General features: G+C 46.6%; 2 protein-coding genes across 2 annotated transcripts in view; one reads left to right on the top strand and one right to left on the bottom strand.

Annotated features, from left to right (window-relative positions):
- Positions 1-489: 489 nt before the first annotated feature.
- Positions 490-1,195, bottom strand: LOC118858205 (NADH dehydrogenase [ubiquinone] 1 beta subcomplex subunit 5, mitochondrial-like). Its single transcript, XM_036768693.1, has one exon. It carries the CDS (start codon positions 1,193-1,195, stop codon positions 608-610), a length of 588 nt encoding a protein of 195 aa, XP_036624588.1. The 3' UTR covers positions 490-607.
- An 8,204-nt stretch (positions 1,196-9,399) lies between these two features.
- The window catches only part of KIF1C (kinesin family member 1C), a 31,832-nt gene continuing 27,380 nt past the window's right edge, over positions 9,400-13,851 (top strand). Inside the window, exons 1-7 of the mRNA XM_036766335.1 lie at positions 9,400-9,621; positions 11,760-11,857; positions 12,092-12,224; positions 12,642-12,718; positions 12,992-13,171; positions 13,447-13,512; positions 13,637-13,815. Coding sequence (XP_036622230.1) covers positions 12,119-12,224; positions 12,642-12,718; positions 12,992-13,171; positions 13,447-13,512; positions 13,637-13,815 — 608 coding nt within the window. The 5' untranslated portion in view covers positions 9,400-9,621; positions 11,760-11,857; positions 12,092-12,118. The remainder of the gene's footprint in view (positions 9,622-11,759; positions 11,858-12,091; positions 12,225-12,641; positions 12,719-12,991; positions 13,172-13,446; positions 13,513-13,636; positions 13,816-13,851) is intronic.

Here is a 13,851-nt window from a genome sequence, read left to right on the forward strand (position 1 = left end):
TTTCATTTTTCTAATTTATTAAGGAGTTCATCTTTTACATAATCCAGGCTAAAAATTCCAATGTCAATTGAAACAGATGAGTTGTCAATGATGAACCAAGATACCTACATTCTACATGCTTAGGTACACAAGTCATTTTTGATACAGTTATACCACCTGTCCACAACTTTCATTTACTGGGCATATTGTAGAATCTACTTCCAAACAATACTATCCTTTAGAAGTTCACAAACTTTGCCCTCATCTAATTTTAATTGCTATATTCATGACCTTCTTAAAAAAGAAAACCATCCCAAAATAAGTTTAATGTGAAGGTATACATAGAACCTATATGCTGTCTTTGGTGGGGGAGGGGGGAAGGGAGGGAGAGGGAGAAAATTTGGAACTCAAAAACCTGTGGAACTGAGTGTTGTAAACTAAAAAAATATATTAATTTAAAAAGAAAGAAAATCATCCCTTAACAACAAAAGCAATTTTCTCAAACTACACTGAGAACTAAGACCAAAAGGGAATTGGCTGTTTTATTCAGAGAACAACAATACAGTATGCATTTCTTCATTTAACCCCCCCGAAAGAGAGCACATATCAGACGTGTAGAATCAATAGCTTAATGGTCAGGTACTGCTTTAGGATCTTGATCAATAAGGTGCTTATCAACAGTTAGGTAATGAAACCAGGGTCCATCCCCTCTTCCTCGCATAAGTCTTTCTGTTTCCCGGTATTTCAACCTGAGATCAGCCCTTTCCGCTTCTAACTGAAGGATTGCCATGGTTCTCTCATAATTCTTTTCAGGAGGTTCATAAACATAACGAGCAATACACCTGGTTATAGGATGCTTGAAATACTCCCAGTGCTCTGGAACGTAGCCTTCTGGGATTTCTGCTAATTCAGCTTCACCAATGAATATATTCACCAGTGTTATGCCAATTGCTACTGGAATCCCAGTCAACAATAAATAAAATCTCAACAACTTCAAAAATCTCTTGTCATAAAATTCAGAAGGTTTGATGACGAACATTTTCTTTCCATGGTCTCCACTATGTCGGACTGGGGCCACGGCGCCCACCCCCGGAACGCTCCGGGAAAGCAAGCCGCCTAGGCGCAGCTGCGGCCCAAGCCCGCGGCGGGTCAAGGCCAAGCCGGCACCCGTAGCCGCCGAGGCTGAAGCCCGCAGCAAGAGGCTCATCGCCACCATGGCCGTCCCCGGCTTTCCAGTCAATATAATTTTTAAGTGACAATTTTACATAACTAATCCATTTATTCAATGCCATCTCCATTAAATTACTAAAAATATATATTACTGTGTTAGAAAAATAAGAACAAAATTCATTTGGAGGAACAAAACGTCAAGAATTTCACAGAAACTAAGGGAAAAAATGTAAAGGAAGGAGATTTAGCAGTACCAAACCTTAAACTGTATTATAAAGTGAGAATATTGTTGAAGTGGAAAATGGATAATTTTTATTATTTTAAATTAAAATTTTCTTGTGTAAGTAAAACCAAGATTAGAAGGAAAGCAGAAAATTGGGGTAAAATATTCATAGACAATCTCTCAGATAAGATATGATTTGTGATGGAATACTGCTTTGATACAAGAAATGATGAGCTGGTTGATTTAGAAAAATGGAAAGACTTGGATCTATGAAGGAAGATGCTATCTACCTTCAGAGAAAGAGCTGACAAATAGAAATATGCATAGCATGGTCTTGCATATGTGTATGTGTATCTTTTTGTGTATGTTTATAGATATGGATGGATATGTATATATTTGCATTTAAGTGTAGCCTTCTCTGGGGAGGGAGGAAGAAAGGAGAAAAAAAAATAAAAAATACATAGCAGAGAACAAAAAAACCCAGAAGGAAGTGCAGGAAAGCTAGGTTGCTTTGAAACCAATGTGTAGGATTTATTACATAGGTTTTTGTGAAACGTATATTTATTGTTTTGTATTGGATTCTCCCTTATATTCTGCAGTGTACTTGGAAATGTTCTTTTCTTTTCTCATTTTGGATTTAAGTTAAAATGAATAAATTAAAAAAAGTAAGGCGCAGAATAGTTGCCTATTGATTGGAATTGGAAGAGGGACTTTCCTCATTGGGACTTCTTTTGCTAAAGAAATCACAGGTGTGGTTCCCCCTTTCCCCCAGTACATGCAGGATTGTTAATATGACTGGATGAGAAAAAAAATGTATGTAGAGTGATAAAGGAATGCATACATGTAAGCTATTGTAAGGGAAGGAAGTTTCCGAATTGTACTCTCCCATCCCAAAAGCAAGGTTATAGTGTTCAAGATGATTGGGGTTAGGAGTTGCAGAAAATGGAAAGCAAAATCTTGGCAGGGAATGTCATCATTCCCTGCCTCTGTACTATTTGAGTACCATTCTCATTACTTCCTGGTACCATCTCTCTCAGCTCAGTTGATTAAATCTGACTCCATGAAATCAGGTATTCCCTGCCTTCTTGTTTATTTCCTATTTATCCTATATAGAGTGTGTTTGTGCATATTTATTTACTTGTTGTCTTCCCCATTAGACTATGGGCTCTTTTAGGGCAGGGACCATTTTTTTTATTCTCTTTGTATCTTTAGCACTTAACACAGTGCTTAGTATATAGTGTTTGCTTAATAAATACATGTTGATTGACAGGACTGATAGCGAACAAGCTTTATAATCTTCCCTTCAGCCCTCCTCCCCATTTCCAAATTCAAACAAGGGTATTCCTACAGTAGAGCAAAGACTGACCAGGAAAAGGGATGAAATTATCCATACCTTCTGAACTCATGCAGCACTGGTGGGTGTTTGAATGAGCTCCCTCTTTGAGCCTTCGGAAAATGAAGAATAATGAGACATTCATTGTAGAAAATGACATAATAGGGTCAGGGCGGATCTGAGAGTTGAGAAATTGGATGTTTGTGTCACCTAAACATGGCTTGACCCACCTCCGTTATCACTCTCTGAGCTGGCTTGCTCAATCCAACCTGCCCTCACACTGGTAGGTCTGGGGTTCCTAGAGAAGAACCACCACTATGTAATTATGACTCAACCTCTTTTAGGGCCCTAGGGATAATCCTATTGTAGAGGGGATACTACTTGATGCTGTAGCTCCAGAGCCCTCGCAGTTATGCTTCCCATTTATAGAAAAATCAATCACCAGGACACTATTAACTCTTAAGCACAAACATTTATTTAGTGATAAGGCAACAGGGAGAATGATCATAACAGCACAGTTACTCAATATATAGCAAATGCAGGAATAATCAAAATGTCACAATACACCTATACTCCTATTAATGCACAATGTTGATGGGAGAAAGTAGGCATGCATTTAGAAAAACCTAGCAAGGAGGGACATGAGTGCCTGTGCGTTTGGGGGAACTCACACCTTTGTGCACCTGCACAACATGAAGCTTCCTTTTTGCTAGCTGCCAACCTTCTAGTCCTTACTGCCCTATTGCTGAGCAAATCTATTCTATTCTGGGGGCTGATTAAGCTGTGACAAGCTGTTTTAACTCACAGTTATTCTTAACAGGGCACTGAGAAAATATTATGCTATTGTAGTAAGATGTTACCTTAAGCCAGACAACTATAAGCAACTCATGTTGGCTCTCAAACAAACCCACTCTTCACTCAATAAAATTCTACTTTGTCTAATCACCTCTCAATCTTTTCTTACAGCAAAGCAAAACTCGCTATAGAACTCCCCAAGTTGGCTTCCCAAGCAACGCAGACAAAGCCTATCCAGCTCTTGGCTCCTCAGGATTCTGCTTTATCCAATCAGCTTCAAATGTCTTCTCTTAACAAAGAAGATGACAAAATCTGTGTTATCCTCTGTTTTCCCCTCATAGAAGGAAGTGGAGGTCTAGGCACCTTTGAGAACTTTTGCCTCTTCAAGCTGTAGATGGTGCTAGAAGACAATAGATCAGCATTTGACTTTTTTTTTTCCCAAAGAGCTCACTGTTTCAGCCTTTTTGTTCAGTCAGTAAAGCAATGCATTTCTTCCAATCAGCAAGCTCCCAGCACAGTAGCTGAAATTTTCTTGTCAGTTGATTGTCTTGTTAACATCTTCACACTGAAGTCTTTTACAAGTGGCTTTTTCTCAATTTTTCCCAATTATTTTCAATGCCTCAAGTCAGAACCTCCTGGTGGTCAGCAACTCATCTTCCCTTATGAAGAAACAAATCCTGACAAAATCCACTTTTCTTTTAGGTATAAACCTAACAATCCATATTTAATTTCCTCAGGCCCTAATTATTTGATTTCCTACCCTGTCAATTATATTCTCCCCAGCTCTAAAACAATCACACACAAATGGACTACAATGACCCATAACCTCTATCATTTCTCTGCCTTGAAACAGGTCCTCTCAGTACATTGATCTGATAGGCAGTTTTCTATCTGGTCTTCCTAATAGTTTGTCTCTCTTTTCTACATTTTATCTGAGAAATTGTATTTCTTCATGGAAGCACATTGGGCAACACATACATTCATAGTGGATTTTATTAATTTTTCATATACAAAAATGATCTGCCCCTTTCAACAACCAAATTATTCATATAAAAAAGTGCTTCCACCTAAGTACCTTATATCTGATTTCCTAGAATAGAATAGGAGTCAGTTAATAAACATTCATTAAGTGCTAAGCACTAGGGATGCAAAAAGAAGCAAAAGACAGTCAATCCTTGTCCTTGTAGAGCTCACAATCTAAAGAGAGAGATAATAAGCAATAAAAATTTACAAACAAATTATATATAGAATATAAATGAAATGATTAAAAGAGAGATGCACTAGAATTAAGAGGGGTTAGAAAAGGCTTCCTGTAGAAGACGATGTTTTAGTTGGGACTTAAAGGAAGCCATTGGGCAGAGATGAGGAGGGAGTACATTCCAGGCATGGGGAATTACAAAAAGAAAAATTGCCTGGAGCTGAGAGATAAGACTTTTTTTTCCTTTATGGAACATCTAGGATATCAGTGTCACTGGATTGGAGAGTACATGTCCAGAAGTAAGGTGTAAGAAGACTAGAAAAATAGGAGGAGGCAGATTATGAAAGGCTTTGAACATCAGAGGATTTTGTGTTTGATCTTGAGATGATAGGGAGCCACTGGAGTTTACTGAGTAGGGAGGTGACATGGTCAGACCTTGACTTTAGGAAAATCCCTCTGGTGGCTGAATGGAGAATGGATTGGAGTGAGGAGAAACTTGAGGCTGGTAGATCTACCAGCAGGCTATTACAATAGTCAGGGCTGAGGTGATGAAGGCCTGCACTAGAGTGGGTGGCAGTGTCAGAGGAGAGGAGGAGTATTCCAGAGATGCTCCAAAAATGAAATCAGCAGGTCTTAGTAACATATTGGATATAGGGATTGAGAGATAGTGAGTTGAGGATGACACTTAGGTTATGATCAAGAGAATGGTATTGCCCAAAGCAATAGGGAAGTTAGGAGGGGAGAAGGATTTAGGGGGAAAGATAATGAGTTCTGTTTTGTACTTGTTGAGTTTAAAATGCCTTCAAGATTTCCAGTTGTGAAAGGCATTGAAGATGTAAGATTGGAGATCACCAGAGACATTAGGGCAGGATAGGTAGAGATGAGAATTAAATGGTAAGAAGTGGTAATTAAATCCATGGGAACTGATGAGATCACCAAGTGAAGCAGTACAGAAGGAACAGAAAAGAGGCCCAAGACAGAACCTTGTGGGAGACCAACACTTCTAGGGAATGATCTGGGTGAGGATGCAGCAAAGGAGCCTGAGGAGAAGTAGTTTGGAAAGAGCAGTGTCACAAAAACCTAGAGAGAAGAGGGTGATAAGAGATCAAGAAGAATGAGGATTGAGAACGTGCCATTTGATTTGGCCATTAAGAGCTCACTGGAGAGAGCAGTTTTGGTGGAATGATGAAGTCTGAAGCCAGACTGTAAGGGGTTAAGAAGAGAGCGAGGAGAGACAAATCCCATATTGCAGAGAGCCTTTTAGGCACAAAAGATAGGGAAAAGATGAGAAGATAGTGATTAGGGATGAAAGGATCAAGTGACAGTTTTTTGAATGAAGGAGAAATGGGCATGTTTGTAGGTAGTAGGGAAGGAGCCGGTAGACGGGGAGATATTGAAAATAAGTGACAGAGTAGAGATGCAATCTGTTGGAGGAGGTAGGATAGAATAGGATGGCTTGTATAGGTAGAGGGTTTACCTTTGGTAAAAGTAAGGTCACTTCTACGTGTGTGATGGGGAGGAGGAGGAGATAGTGGCAGAAAGCATTTGAGTGATATGAAATGAGGAAGAGGGGAGAAGGGGGAGCTTATGGATTCAATTTTTTTTATGTAAAATATGAGACAAGGTTCTCAGCTAAGGAGGGGAGCGGGAGCCATGGGAAGTGTTAGGAGAGGTGAAAAGGGTTAGAAGAACCACTATGGAGAGTGGGATAGTGAGTTGATAAGAGAGCTATGAGTAGCAACAGTGAGAGCGCAGTTGAGGTTGTATAACGTAAATTTTCAATGAAGCCAGTCTGAATGGATGTGTAATTTTTCTCCACACTCATTTAGCATCACATGTGTAAGAATAAAGGCAACAGATAGTGCGAATCATCCAAGGCTGAGGCTTAGCAGGGATATATATGATACATCAGTGACATATCATAAGATAAGGGATATATATGATATATCAGTAATATGTCATAAGAGGGCTACAGACTCAAAAGAGAGTAGTGTAGAGTTGAGCTGGTTTACCAAGGAGTGAAAATGGGGGGAAAAGGAAGTAGTGGCTAGTGCAGGGGTGATGGCCTATAAGAGAACTGGGGAGTCAAGGGATGCGGGTCATGGTGTGGACAAAGGACAGAGTCTGGTAAGGGAAGGTAGGAAAGAAATAAAAAGCTAACAGATTATAATCAGATAAAGGAATTTTGGAATTTTGAACATGAAGGTGACGGCAGCATCAAGAATGTGACCACCTTTGTGTACTGTTGAAGCTGGATAGAGTAGGATGGGGAAGTGAGCAGGTTGAGGTAGTCAAGGTGTTTCATGGAGAGTCGATACGTATGTTGAAGTCCCAAGGATGAGAGCAGGAGCTGGGCGGGAGACAAAAATTGTGAACTAGGTACCAAACTCATTAAGGAAAGAAGGGGAGTGGCCCGGAGGTTTGTAGACAGCAGCTACCAGGATTTTTATTGAGCAGTAGATATGAACTCCCCTCAAAAGAGGGGAGTTTACTGAATGATGGAGTTAGGGTCAGGACCTGGAAGTGTCAATGCGGGGCAAAGAGTATTCCAACTTGCTTGCCTCAACCATGGAGCTGAGAGGAATGGATGAAGGCGCAGCCAGTACTGGAAAGGGTAGCCAAGGAGGCTGTGTCATCAGTGGGGAGCCAGGTTTCAGTAATAGCTACAAGACTGGGAGGGAGAAAGTAAAAAAATTTAGGATAAAGAGAAGCTTATTACCAATGGAACAGGTATTCCAGAGGGCACAGTAGAAGGGGTGGGTGGTTTTTCATTGGAACTTTGGGGTGAGAAGGTTGAGGGAGATGGGAATAAGGAATTGGGTGATGGAGGATGGGGAATGGAGTTTGAATGAGGACCTACAGGGGTTCACAATCACTGAGATGTACAGGGTGTGACCAGGTGTGAGAATGAATGTTCATTGAGTAGAAGGTGCCAATCCTTTTTTCAGAAGAGGCTAGAAATTGGGCTGAAGGCAAGTGGAGCATGAGATGGAAGTTAGATGTGAGGCCCTATTTCACCTATTCCTCTTCCCTCCAAAAGCTGGAGATTAGATAGGAAACTGCTTGGCAGGAGATGGATTGTCCTACTCTCCAGAGACTTTCTTCTTCCTCTTCCACCAAGAAAAAGGCACAGCAGGAGATGGAAGGCCTGAGGCCAAAGGGAAAGTTGCTCCTCTTTGCAGCCGAGGTTCTTCACATCTTTGGGAAATTAGACGGGCAGCAGATGGAAGTTGCTTTGGTGGCCTAGTCTAGAGGCCTTCCCTCAGGGGACACCTTCAGTAGGAGATGGAAGGCTAAGTCAGAGGAAGTTCTAGCTTCTCTTCTTACTTAAGGCTGTAGATTAGGCTGACACTGCAGCAGGAGGAAGTCACTCTGGGGCAGAATCTCCCAGTCCAGTCCCTTATCACCTCAGGGGACAAGTGAAGCAGGAGGTGGAAGGTGTGGTCAGAGGAAGGTCTCCATCCTCTTCCTCAGGGTAAAGGATTGTGCAGGTTGCTGGGCTGGACTGTGGAGTAGCTGAATCTGAATGTGTACTGGGGGGATGGGGTGGGTAGGGCAAGGTTAGGGGTACAAGTGGAGGTAGCTGTGGGAGTCACAGATACAAAGGTAGTAAATGACAGGTTGCAGGCAGCACTAAATTAGCAATTGGGGGATAGTTAGAGGGAAGCCAGGTAAAAGGATGGGGAAAGGTAGTGTCAAAATCTAGGCATTTAGGGTACTGGTACTGGTACAGAATTTGGGACCTGTGAGTAAACAAAAGTGCCACCTAAAATCAGAGATAAAGACATTTGATGAATGTACTAGGTGGATGGTAAAGGGACAGTTAGGGAAAGTTAAGGGTGAACAGAAAGGCCAGTTGGAGTTAGAAATGGACAGGGGTAGTTGGGTACAACTAGGAGTGCAGGGGACAATTCAGACATGTAGAGAGGAACAATTGTAGATAACTAATAGTTGAGAACCATTAAGATTTTTTTTTCCCTTGGATCAGTTTCAATTATTTAATTATTTATTTTTGTTTTTCCTCCATCTCTGTCATTTGATTTTTTTTTTCAGGAGGGAAGGCAGGGCAATTGGGGTTAAGTGAGTTGTCCAAGGTCACACAACTAGTAGGTGTGTCAAGTGTCTGAGGCTGGATTTGAACTCAGGTCCTCCTGACTCCAGAGCTCTACTTGTCACCTAGCTGCCCCCATTAAGATTAACAAAGGAATTGGGGGGGGTGTCAACCGGAGAATTGTAAAGAAATCACACTCGCAGTGTTAACACTTGCACCACCTGCCTCACAGAGATAAGAGGAGAGCCTTTTGTAAACCTTAAAATGCTATCGAAATGCGGGTTATAGTCAGGGGCAGAGGGTAGCTGCAGAAAGGGAGAAGGGGGAGCGTGGAGCGGGCTCAGAGCCGGCAGGGCTGACAGGTTGGCAGGTAGCACCTGAAACAGCCGCGGAGGGGCAAGGCGAGGGGAAGCCGTGAGCTTGGCGTGGGCCACCGGGAAGGCCCCGCCCCGAAGGGTGGGGAGCGCAATGCCCCTCTCCGTCTCTGGTGGAGGCCGGGCACGCTGCCCAGGCTCCCGCAGCGCTGTCCAGGTCGGCTCTCCGGCGCCGGGCGCATCGCCCTTTTAACAAGAGGAGTAGCCGGCCCTCTCTGCCCGCCCCGGCGTGATCGCGCGTGTGCGCGCGCGCGGAGCCCGGCCCCCACCCCCCGCACCCCGGGCGCTCGCTCGCTCGCTCGCTGCAGCCGCCGCGGCCGGGCGCAGCCGCGCTGCTGCCTCGCTCTCCGTGCCCGCAGCCTTTCCCCGCCTCCTCCGCCGGCCCCGGTGCGAGGGGCCTGGGGGAAGTCGCCCCAGGAGAGCCCTCGCTCTCAACGGGGCAGTCGGGCGAGGAGAGCGGACCCCGGGACGAGGAGGACGAGGAGGAGGGGAGCAGAGGTGAGCGCTCGCGGCCCCCGAGGAACGCTGGGCCCGGGGTACGGGCGTGGCGGCAAGACCCCCGCGTCTGTCCGAGGGACTGGCGGACACGGAGGAGAAGGCCCAGGCCGGGCGGGCCTCGCCGGGGGGGCCTCGGCCGAATTCTTGGCGCATTACTCAGCGCCGGGCAGGAGGCGAGGTGCGCCGGCCGGGCGGCCCGGCGGGCCCGGGCACCCACCCCCGGGGCGCCGCGGTGTTCCCTCGCCCCCGCGCGGGCCGCGGCCCCGCCGGGGCTGCCCCCAGTGGCTAGGGGAGGAAGTGGGGGCCTTGGCATTGGGAGGGCAGGGCTGGGCACCCTGGCATTTCCCTCCTGGTTCCGCCGGTCTCCCCCCAGCCCTGCCGGGCAGTGCGTCCCGGCCTCGCCTGCAGTCTGTGCACCTCCCTCGGTGTCCATCCTCCGGGGCTCTAAATGTCTCTTTGATCCGATTCAGTCTGCGTGTTTTCTCCTCGCCTCTCCCCAGGCCTCATGACCGGCTGCTTTGAGCCGCCCCCCCCCCCCCAGCTCTCATCCATGCCCCACTTTCTACCCTCAGTGCCCGGCCAAGAGGCCGCTCTCCCCTTCTTGTATCCTGGCGGGGTGAGCCCGCCCTCTCAGCCTTACCGCCCTCCTCAGCCCACATCCCACCCCACTGTCCCCTCTTCTCCCTTCCCCAGTGGGGAGTTACAGGTCAGGGCTGTACTTCCGGAGCTCATTGCTGCGATCTCACTTTGAGATCCCTTTCTGTCACTGTCCACGCAGCCCTATCTCCCAATTTTTCTTCTCCTCCCTCCCAAGCCCCAGCTTGTAGAACGAGAGGTAAGGCCCAGCTCGAGGAAGAGAGTAAATGGGGTCTGGGGTGTGAAGAGGAAAACCTTAGGATCAGGAACTCCTCGTGCCCTCCCTGCCCTTGTCCCGTTTGGGCGTAGGCTGGCTCAGCCTCTCTCCTCCCAGGGTGTAGGCACCAGCTCATCCACATTCCTAGACTCCTGCCTGACACCTTCTAGACAGTAGGGATGCTAGATGCTTGGGTCCTGGATCTGGGAGTGGAGTTAGGCTGTTTCCTCTTTTGAGGACCCAGGTATCTGGACACCTAAGCTCCCTTTTATTGACTCTTCCTCCCTCCCTCTACCCTATCAGGAACCTAGTATCCCCTTTACTCATTCTTGGTAAGAGCACTATCCCCTTTCCCCAGAGAATTGTAGGGAAACAGGATGGCCCCACCCTCCCAATCTCATTGTCCTTGGAAGGAAGAGCTGGGGTGCTGGGGGCAGGTGGGTTTGAAGAATGTCAAAGCAATTCATGATGTTTGGATCCCAGATTTTGGGTGCCGAACCTCAAAGCCTGAGGACTTCTTTGTCACCTTTGTTTGTACATTTATTATGTACACCTTTATTATGTACATTTACATTTGGAGATGGGCCAGTGGGCTGTTGTAATTTATACATACACATGTTTATGTTTCTTTCATGTTGGCTTAATGCTAGTGCCTTCTCTGAGCTTACCTCCAATTTACCCTGTATATATCTTATATATACATAATTGTTTGTGTATTGTCTTCACCTTTAGAATATGAGCTCCTTGATGATAAACTGTCTTTTCCTTTTTTTTTGTATCCTCCGGGCTTAGCACAGTATCTATTAATAAATAATTATCAACTAACTAGGCAGAAGGGATCAGAATCCTTCAGCGTAGGAAGTTAAGTTATAGATTTCTCTATGTTTTTCTCAGTTTTTTCTTGTCTCTCATTTTCTGTCTTATCTCAGAACTCTTCTCTCTTTTAACGTCTCTACGTCCCATCCCACATGTTCACTTACTCCCTTATGTTTCACTGTATTTCTCATTGCATCTTCTTTCCGTTCAGCTCCGCTCTCAAACTGTGTCTCTCACTCTTTACCTGAGGTCTCTGTGTCCTAGCCTTTATTGGCAGGTTTAGGATAGTTGTCCAAGTTGTTGGTTTCACTTTGGACAAAACTCACCTAGACCGTTAGGCGCTTGATTTTCTCCTCCATTGCCCTCCCACCGTCCTGGCCATGCCTCGTAGATAGAACCTAGGGATTTCAGGGGACTCCATCCAGTGTCCTCTATAGCCAATGTTATCCCTTTGTCCCCCACAACCCAGGAGCAACCAGGCCCAAAGCATAGGATGGGGCCCCCCTTACAAGGGCCAGTGGCAGCCAGAGGCAACACAGTACCCCCAACCTGGGGCCAGGACACCAGGTAACAGGCTTGGGAGTTGGGGAGGGGAAGGAAAGAGGGCAAGACACACAGGGTGAGGGAAAGAGCCAGGGTTGGGAGATGAAAGTGGGTTTCTAAGTGCATGTATGGCTAGAAGGTGGGGAAAGGTAGGAGATATTTGGGGCCCTGAGGGAGCTGAAATGGTGGGATGGAAGTCTCTTTTCACCTCTTCTCTTCTTGGTGCTACCTGTACCATCTTCCCCTTCCGTTTTCCAGCTGAGTGGGGTGGGAGTCTCTAGGGCCATGGCAGGTGCCTCAGTGAAGGTTGCTGTGAGGGTACGACCCTTTAACGCCCGAGAGAGCAGCCATGATGCCAAGTGTGTGGTCAGCATGCAGGGCAACACCACCTGTGAGTGAGTCCCAGGGGCACTGACAGGGATTTCTGGGATTGGGGGAAGGCTGGAGGACACTGGACATGCCCACTAGAGGCACTGGGAGGGTTTTAGGTGAGCATAGGGTGGGGGTGGGAGCAGTCTTTTCTCTTGTGTGTTCTCTGGGCCATGGGACGGAGGGGTGGGGGGGGGTAAGGAATGTTGGCCTGCAGCCCTCATTGCCCAATCAGGGAGGCAGCTCGCTGGGAAGGCAGGTCTTAGGGAGCCAAAATTAGCTCTAGTTAGAGGGGGTTGGGGAGTCTTAAATGGGAGCTGTGAACTGGGGCAGAGGGTTCCTGCTTCCCCGATCCAAGGGCTGAGGCTATATGGAGAAGGAGTTCTGGGGCTGAGAGCTTGGAGACCAGTCCTGTCCTTACCTCATTTCCTTTTGCTAGCTATCACCAATCCCAAGCAGAGCAAGGATGCCCCCAAAAGCTTCACCTTCGACTACTCCTACTGGTCCCACACCTCGGTGAGGTTACTTATTTGGTAGGGGAGGGTAAACCACAGTGTCCTTCGTGAGATCAGGGGAGGGAAGAGCTGAGGATTTGAGGGGTGGGGGTAGGACTTTGGGTAGTGAAGAAGGCCTGGGAAAGGTAGGGTGTGGTTAAGTTCTTGGGTTCTGGGTAGTGAATAGGGATTGAGAGACAAGATGCTTAAGTCCTAGACACTGAAGACCAAAACAGCTGGTTCTCATCTCTTCCCTGCCTTCCTACCTTACTTCTGTGTTCTTGATCCTTCTCAGGCAGAGGACCCTCAGTTTGCATCTCAGCTTCAAGTGTATCAGGATATCGGAGAGGAGATGCTGCTTCATGCCTTTGAGGGCTATAATGTCTGCATCTTTGCCTATGGTCAGACAGGCGCTGGAAAATCCTATACCATGATGGGGCGGCAGGAGCCAGGGCAGCAAGGCATTGTGCCCCAGGTACATCCCTGAGACATACCAGGGAGAACTGAGTTAGAGAATCCCTGGGTCCCTGAGGGAAGTCAAGCCTAAATATTAGAGGATTGGAGAACTCGGGCCCAAGGGACTGAGCTTAGGGTGGAAGGAGAACATGAACTAGTTAGATGTGAGGGGGGAAATTGGGTGCTAGAGCTAGGTTCCTTTTTTTGGTGGAGTTTGTGGTGATTAGAGTGGCATGGAGAGGTCTGACCCTTGTTGTTACTGTTTTTTGGTTGCTCCTTTTCCCTTTCCTTCAGCTCTGTGAGGACCTCTTCTCCCGGGTTAGTGAGAACCAGAATGCCCAGTTGTCCTACTCTGTGGAGGTGAGAAAAGGACTTGGAGGAATTAAATGCCTGAGCATCCGGGGGACCCAGCACTGGGTTAAGTGGGGCAGAGAAGCAAGTTAAAAGTAACCACATACATGGATCATTGTACCCTCCACCCCAGGTGAGCTACATGGAGATCTATTGTGAGCGTGTACGGGACCTTCTGAACCCCAAGAGCAGAGGGGGACTGCGGGTGCGAGAGCACCCCATCTTGGGTCCCTATGTTCAGGACCTGTCCAAGCTGGCAGTTACCTCTTATGCTGACATCGCTGACCTAATGGACTGTGGCAACAAAGCACGGTGAGGTCTGGGAGCTGGAGGAGGAGGAAGTCTGGG

This window comes from Trichosurus vulpecula, chromosome 7 (genome assembly GCF_011100635.1).
Source record: "Trichosurus vulpecula isolate mTriVul1 chromosome 7, mTriVul1.pri, whole genome shotgun sequence".
NCBI lineage: Eukaryota > Metazoa > Chordata > Mammalia > Diprotodontia > Phalangeridae > Trichosurus > Trichosurus vulpecula.

Coding starts and splice junctions, on each gene's coding strand:
- LOC118858205 (XM_036768693.1), bottom strand. CDS start 1,195: ATGGTGGCGATGAGCCTCTTGCTGCGGGCTTCAGCCTCGGCGGCTACG.